The 7,609-nt window shown below is 39.1% G+C and overlaps 1 protein-coding gene across 1 annotated transcript; it reads right to left on the bottom strand.

Annotated features, from left to right (window-relative positions):
* Positions 1-883: 883 nt before the first annotated feature.
* On the bottom strand, positions 884-3,344 carry LOC138948095 (uncharacterized). Its single transcript, XM_070319619.1, has 2 exons — positions 2,628-3,344; positions 884-2,237 (listed from the first exon to the last, which is right to left on the bottom strand). Exons 1-2 carry the CDS (start codon positions 2,842-2,844, stop codon positions 1,981-1,983), a joined length of 474 nt encoding a protein of 157 aa, XP_070175720.1. The 5' UTR covers positions 2,845-3,344; the 3' UTR covers positions 884-1,980.
* Positions 3,345-7,609: the final 4,265 nt, after the last annotated feature.

Raw genomic sequence — 7,609 nt, 5'->3', positions numbered from 1 at the left:
TCTTTTCTGAAAAATGGGAAGGGGGGTGGGGGTAGTAAAAGCATCACAATTCGAAATTTTGCGCGTTAAGGTGTATTTTTTTCAAAAATTGATAAAGAGGGATAACTCAACTTGGTATCTAACACTAGTTCTGAACACTGTAACCACTTTAGCACTTTTAATTTATTTGTTCTGTCTTCCAAGCTTTAAATTCAGCTTATAAAATGAGTAATAAAAATAGTTTTCTCATAATTCACAAGTTAAATCATTATGTTGGATGTTCTATTTTGCTTCCCTCTTTCTCTTTTTAAGTTTTTGATCATCTGACTACCCTGCTTTTCTATTTGGAAGATAATATGCACTCTTTTCTGAAAAATGGGAAGGGGGTGGGGGTAGTAAAAGCATCACAGTTCAAAATTTTGCGCGTTAAGAGGTGTCTTTTTTTTTAAATTGATAAAGAGGGATAACTCAACTTGGTACATGTATCTAACACTATTTCTGAACACTGTAATCACTTTAACACTTTTAATCAATGTTTGTTGGTGTTCGATGCTTCAAATTGAGCTTCAAAATGGATACAAAAGGATTTTTTTCCGAATTCACAAGTAAAATCACTACGTTTAATGTTCTATTTTGCTTCCCTATTTCTCTTCTTCAGTTTGTGATCATCAGATTGTTATTTTGCTTACATTTTTACAATACAATATTGCAACTTATTCAGTTGTGTTTGCGTGAAAAAATCTGATACCTATGCTTAAACTTCAGTCGTTATCTTAAAATGTTGCGCGTTAAGCCCTTTATATTTTGTATTTTCCTGATAAAGCAAACATTGAACTAACAGAAAAAGTAACTTTTAAAACTACCTAATCACTTTGAAATTGGGCCTCCATAGTATACTCCAGCCTTAACTCGCATTTTGGACTTTTTGTGCTGTTTTTATAATTAGAAACTACAACTTCTGATGATCATTTTGATATCAAAACCAAAGCTGTGGTATAAAAATTGACAAATCTACAGTCGTTTGAAGTACGGGGAAGAGAGAGCGGCCATTTTGAGAAAACGGACTTGAAAGTTTTCATTTGCACCCATAAAGGTATTCCCTAGCAAAAGGGGTTCAGACTCAACCAAATCTCTCCACAGTTAATAACAAGATACAACTGTACAATTACAAACAAAAACAAAGATGATTAGTTTTGATTAAAATGTTTTACTTGACGCCTAAAAGACGCCCTTTTTTGCTGAATTTGAGAGCAAACGACAAAAATGCTAAATTCAACTGACCACAAGTTTTGACAAAATAACAGAGGCTTAGACATGATACCACAATCAGGCAACGCACAGGACACTATAAAACATATAAATAAAAAAGTAATAACTAGAAATATAGCTTAACTTTTTCATTTCTCACTTTAAAAAAAAAAAATTACAAAAAATACAAATTTGAACTTCTGATTCTGTAAATCACAGTAAATGCAATAACTTGAACTTGAATGAAAACAATTCACTGTCAGAAGAAACATATGTAATCCCTTTGAAGGATACTGACTTAAAGAAAGAAATTGTAGAACATTTAATAAAAAACAATCTAACAAGTAATAGTACAAGACGCACTGCGTAAGACTATGTGGGGCTTCAGAAAATTAAACTGAAAAATCTGACCAAATAACATTACCAAGAGGTCAACTCACTCAGATTAAAGACAGAAGAAAGATATTTCATAGCCACATAATCAACATGACAAACACTAAATCAAAAGTTTTTTTCCTTTTTTTTCACATCGTTGCCTGAAGCCGGAATAGTAATAACTGTCGTCGCTAACACAAACTTCAATCTGTCACGCATGTCACCAAAACCAACTGAAGCACAGAAAAAGAAGTTGATGGTATCTGAGTGTACGACGAGGATGAATGCCAGTTCACTGAGAGATGAATGTTACTCACACGAGTCACAGTCACAGATCACGGGCAGCGCAGTTCACAAACTGAAACAAACCTCCTTCAGTCAATTGGCAGGGTCAGGACACACAAGGTTTTGCCTGTCTTCTCTGACGTACTCCCTGATGTGCTGGAACAGGTATCGCCTCCTCACATCAGAGAGTCCTGGTGCTGGGATCACTTTGCAGACAGGGTTGGTCAGCAGACAGTAGGTGGAACGAGCTCGGGTGCGGTCGCGCTGTTCCTTCCATTTGCTGCACTCAGTCTTCTGTCCGGTCCGCATGCAAGAGCTGAGAATGCCCAGTATGAACCACTCCTTTGAATCTGAAAACAAACACACAATAATAAAAATCACACAAAATCAAACAACGTTAACTTACACTGCCGCGCTGCGGATTTCATAATGGCGAATGACATTGCTGTGACCAGCCCCCCCCCCCCCCCGGTTGTTTACAAATGTTGGTGGGCAGCAGAAGTTATATCTTTCACGTACAGTCTCCCTGCACACCATACAAAAGTAACCCCTTTATTTCAGTTGCTGGGGGTCATTTGACCCCTCATGCCCTAAAACAAACTGTAGCACTGTAAGTGGAAGCAAGCTAAGTCAAAATGCTGCAGGCTGTAAACATTTCCTTACAGGTGTGACCAAAATAAGAGATGACGAGAATTTAGTAGGAGAATACTGATTTTTAGAAATTATGTAAATGCACTCACCCCGATCCATTGCTTGCAAAGACATCCGAAGAGCCACGATTTCCTCAGGTGAAAACTGGGTGATGCATCCCTTGCGTGGGTCACTTGGGGACGGTCCTGACACTTTTATCTGCTTGCAACCACTGCCATTTGCCTTGCACGATCGCTCACGGCATAGTATTGTGAGACGATGACTGTCCATGACATTGTTGCGCGCCTGTTGGGTTGTTTGGCGCATTTGCACTAATAAGACGTGTGCCTGTATGATCACGTGAGACCGCGAGATGTGTGAAAGATCTCGACAGTCGAGCGGGAACCTTTGCGAAGTAAAGACCAGAAATGACTTCGCTTGCTCGACTCACTTTTATTGCGTTTGACTGAGAAGCATTCACTCACCAACAACCACCAGAACATATAGAACAACAACACCACACTATGATACTTTGAGTAAACCTCCATCGAAGGGTGCCTCATCGACAGGTATACTACTGTCAGTGTCCTCTCTAATTTCTTCGGTGTTGACAAGCGGAGAATCTTCACCGTCACTCTCATCGGCATTTTCGTCGGCTATTTCCGTGTCTGTTTCGGCGTCAAAATCGTCGTCCGAAAAATCATCGTGTTGTGGATCGCACGTGAAAAAGTCTCCAATTAATGCACTCAATTCTGTTTGATCTGAAGCTGGTAAATTCCCATCTCTACATGTGTTTAGAAGCCGAGTTAATCTGTCTGCCATGTTGCTTGACTTTCGGAACAAGACGCAGGGGGAAGTGTACGGTGTTCTCTCCCTTTCTAGTCCAGGCATATTAGAAAACAACGTTGAAGTGACAATGACTAGGTTTAAAATGTCCCTTATCAGAAAGTTCAACCTCATTCCTTTGATGTTTATTAAACACATTTTCATATAAAGTTGGCGCTTCATACGGAAAAATGGCTTTGAAATTGACCCAAATCCTTCTTTGGGCTCTGTAAATGTCGTTTGGGGGTATGGTTGTAAAATGGTATCTACTGGTCACCCCAATGTATAAACTGAAAACTCTTTCTGCACCAGAACACGCAGAAAGGATTGTATCTGCCTGATGTCTGATGCTTTTCAAAATCCCCAACCACTAACACCTTCAAAACGGACTTTAACTGACACTGTTGTTTTTCCCTATATAATCCTTACTATTTTTCCGAGACGTCGTCGTGTTGTGTATTTAGCTTGCCACAACCTCATACATGGTCCTAAAAGTTAAAGTTGAAGAAAATACTAAAGATAAATGAAAAAGCTGACGCAGTGTCATTCGCACCGTGAATCCCCCCATGGGAACATACTAAAGTCTGGTTCCAAATAGGCTCAATTTCCTTCTATTTCTTTGTATTTCTGCCTCGTAGGGGTAGGGGTGTTCAAACCAAAGGCACCTTTAAACCAAAATTCAAATCACACATCTTACAATACTAAGACACTCAGCAGTAAAAGGGTGTCTGCTGGTAAAAAATTCCAAACAATCCTAAAAGTACTTCACTACTAAAAGTGCTTTTAAAAAGAGCCGTTATTTTTCCCTCTATATTCAGTATTGTGTTTTCTGCGAACATGTAGTCTATTTAGATGGTTGTCGTGTGCACTTGAGTTGCTAAAGCGTTTTCAGTTGGGCATATGTCGAAAAGCAAAGAATTAGCCCTTTGAAAACCATCAGAACTGTCACACAAAAATAACATTTACCTATCTCACCAACTGACCAAACATAGGGCTTTTCCTTATGTATTATGTATTGTCGTGTTTTTTGTAGCATACTTGTGAAAACAGCCACCACTGTTGTAAATGATACTTTAAAGAGCATTATTTCATTTTTACAGTTGAAGGACAACCTGGACTGCCGTATATTACAGCTGTTTTACAATCAGCCAAAATTTTCTTAACAAACGTATGTTAAGAACAACTCCCATAGTGAAATTGAAGGAAAACAAATTGAAAATCCCCCTGCCATAGAGGAGCTAAAGAATCAACAATAAACGACTGCATGGATAGCTTGATGCACGAATGCATTGCGGACATGTTTGTCTCCAACCAAGAGAAAGTTCCAAAAAATCCCTTTTGTGCTTCTTATTATACAGTGACGTCAAAGACAGCCTTTTCTGCTGTTCATACATTCAGGGGTTATGGTTACACTAAACGACGTAGTTGTAGCCATACTGCCATCCAGATTTATTTTTTCCTTGCGAGCAGTCACAGGGTGTTTGTGCTGTCTGCCAACCGTTAGATGACCCCGCCCAAGTCTGTTAAGGGACCGTTTGACCGTTATAGAACGCGTCTTTTTGATTTTTTGGCACAGTTGGAAACGGTTGATTTTTATCCCTACCATTGTTTCCAAACATTATATAGGAATGTTTTGTGAACAACGGATAATAGCCGCTACTCGCATGTGTAGCAAAAGTGAGCGTACATACTCACCCTGGTCGTCCAGCCGTTGTCCGTTGCCCGTCTTTATCTGTCTGTACTGAACATTACCTTTGGATATTTCTCCAACGCTATGAAGTGAAGAAACACCAAATGTTGCAAAATGTTGTATGACCCCAAGAGCTCAAAAAAGATACTTGAGAACCTTGACCTTACCATAAGGTCAAGGTCACAGGGAGAATTAATGTGGTCTAAAAACTGCAAAATTTCACATTGTGCCAGTTTTCTGGAAAACAAATTAAAAACAGCGGGCTTAGTTTTGTATGGTATACAAGAAAAAGAAAGCCTTATCTTCTGATACCATTTTGGTTGACCTCGCTTCAATGTCAAGGTCAGAGGAGCCCTTCAAAGTTGAATTGTAGACATATTTTGATGTGAGCTTGCCCCTTTAACTTTACTATGGACGATATCTCTTACAAACTTAAACACTGAGTGGGGCGTTTGTTAGAATTTCATAGTGAGCCACATCTGGTCACATATCGTTAGGGTCAAGGTCACATTGACCCCTATGAAAAATGTGACCAAGCCGGGTAAAGAAATCCATGTGTCTTGGTAAAAAATCTTAACAAAGCAAAGCCCATGCGACTCTCATGCTTGACCTTTGTCTTAAAGTGACCTTGACCTTCAGGTGACCTTGAAGGTGAAGGTCTAACAACTGAAGCTGGCAAGGACATTGTACACTATTAGAACTGTTTTACAGATTTTTCCTACCAAATTACACATGACCTTTGGCCAAGGTCAAGATCATCAAAGGTCACACATCACAAGGCTATCAATTCAAGACATAGGAAGCATAAACATACTTATTGGCACTTTCTACAAAGAGACATTGTCACTTTTAGTGATTCAATTGCCCGTTTCAGTCACATTTCATAAGGGGCAAAGTGACCTTGACCTTGATGATATGTGACTAAATGTGGCTCAATATCAGTATATAACATGTGCCCCACACAATTATGAAGTTTGAAAGATTTTTTTCATAGTTCAGGGTCAAGGTCACTTCAAAACATGTATACAATTCAACTTTGAAGGACTCCTGTGACCTTGACATTGAAGCGAGGTCAACCAAAATGGTATCAGAAGATAAGGCTTTCTTTTTCTTGTATACCATACAAAACTAAGCCCGCTGTTTTTAATTTGTTTTCCAGAAAACTGGCACAATGTGAAATTTTGCAGTTTTTAGACCACATTCATTCTCCCTGTGACCTTGACCTTAAGGTAAGGTCAAGGTTCTCAAGTATCTTTTTTGAGCTCTTGGGGTCATACAACATTTTGCAACATTTGGTGTTTCTTCACTTCATAGCGTTGGAGAAATATCCAAAGGTAATGTTCAGTACAGACAGATAAAGACGGGCAACGGACAACGGCTGGACGACCAGGGTGAGTATGTACGCTCACTTTTGCTACACATGCGAGTAGCGGCTATTATCCGTTGTTCACAAAACATTCCTATATAATGTTTGGAAACAATGGTAGGGATAAAAATCAACCGTTTCCAACTGTGCCAAAAAATCAAAAAGACGCGTTCTATAACGGTCAAACGGTCCCTTAACAGACTTGGGCGGGGTCATCTAACGGTTGGCAGACAGCACAAACACCCTGTGACTGCTCGCAAGGAAAAAATAAATCTGGATGGCAGTATGTCTACAACTACGTCGTTTAGTGTAACCATAACCCCTGAATGTATGAACAGCAGAAAAGGCTGTCTTTGACGTCACTGTATAATAAGAAGCACAAAAGGGATTTTTTGGAACTTTCTCTTGGTTGGAGACAAACATGTCCGCAATGCATTCGTGCATCAAGCTATCCATGCAGTCGTTTATTGTTGATTCTTTAGCTCCTCTAAGGCAGGGGGATTTTCAATTTGTTTTCCTTCAATTTCACTATGGGAGTTGTTCTTAACATACGTTTGTTAAGAAAATTTTGGCTGATTGTAAAACAGCTGTAATATACGGCAGTCCAGGTTGTCCTTCAACTGTAAAAATGAAATAATGCTCTTTAAAGTATCATTTACAACAGTGGTGGCTGTTTTCACAAGTATGATACAAAAAACACGACAAAACATAATACATAAGGAAAAGCCCTATGTTTGGTCAGTTGGTGAGATAGGTAAATGTTATTTTTGTGTGACAGTTCTGATGGTTTTCAAAGGGCTAATTCTTTGCTTTTCGACATATGCCCAACTGAAAACGCTTTAGCAACTCAAGTGCACACGACAACCATCTAAATAGACTACATGTTCGCAGAAAACACAATACTGAATATAGAGGGAAAAATAACGGCTCTTTTTAAAAGCACTTTTAGTAGTGAAGTACTTTTAGGATTGTTTGGAATTTTTTACCAGCAGACACCCTTTTACTGCTGAGTGTCTTAGTATTGTAAGATGTGTGATTTGAATTTTGGTTTAAAGGTGCCTTTGGTTTGAACACCCCTACCCCTACGAGGCAGAAATACAAAGAAATAGAAGGAAATTGAGCCTATTTGGAACCAGACTTTAGTATGTTCCCATGGGGGGATTCACGGTGCGAATGACACTGCGTCAGCTTTTTCATTTATCTTTAGTATT

Source organism: Littorina saxatilis, linkage group LG15 (genome assembly GCF_037325665.1).
Source record: "Littorina saxatilis isolate snail1 linkage group LG15, US_GU_Lsax_2.0, whole genome shotgun sequence".
Lineage (NCBI taxonomy): Eukaryota > Metazoa > Mollusca > Gastropoda > Littorinimorpha > Littorinidae > Littorina > Littorina saxatilis.
This window is presented reverse-complemented; position numbering and strand designations above follow the sequence as displayed.

Excerpts from the sequence above, each read along its gene's own strand:
- LOC138948095 (XM_070319619.1), bottom strand. The coding sequence starts at position 2,844 with ATGCGCCAAACAACCCAACAGGCGCGCAACAATGTCATGGACAGTCAT. Across the intron at positions 2,238-2,627 it reads TTTGCAAGCAATGGATCGGG|ATTCAAAGGAGTGGTTCATA; the intron begins GTGAGTGCATTT and ends GTTTGTTTTCAG.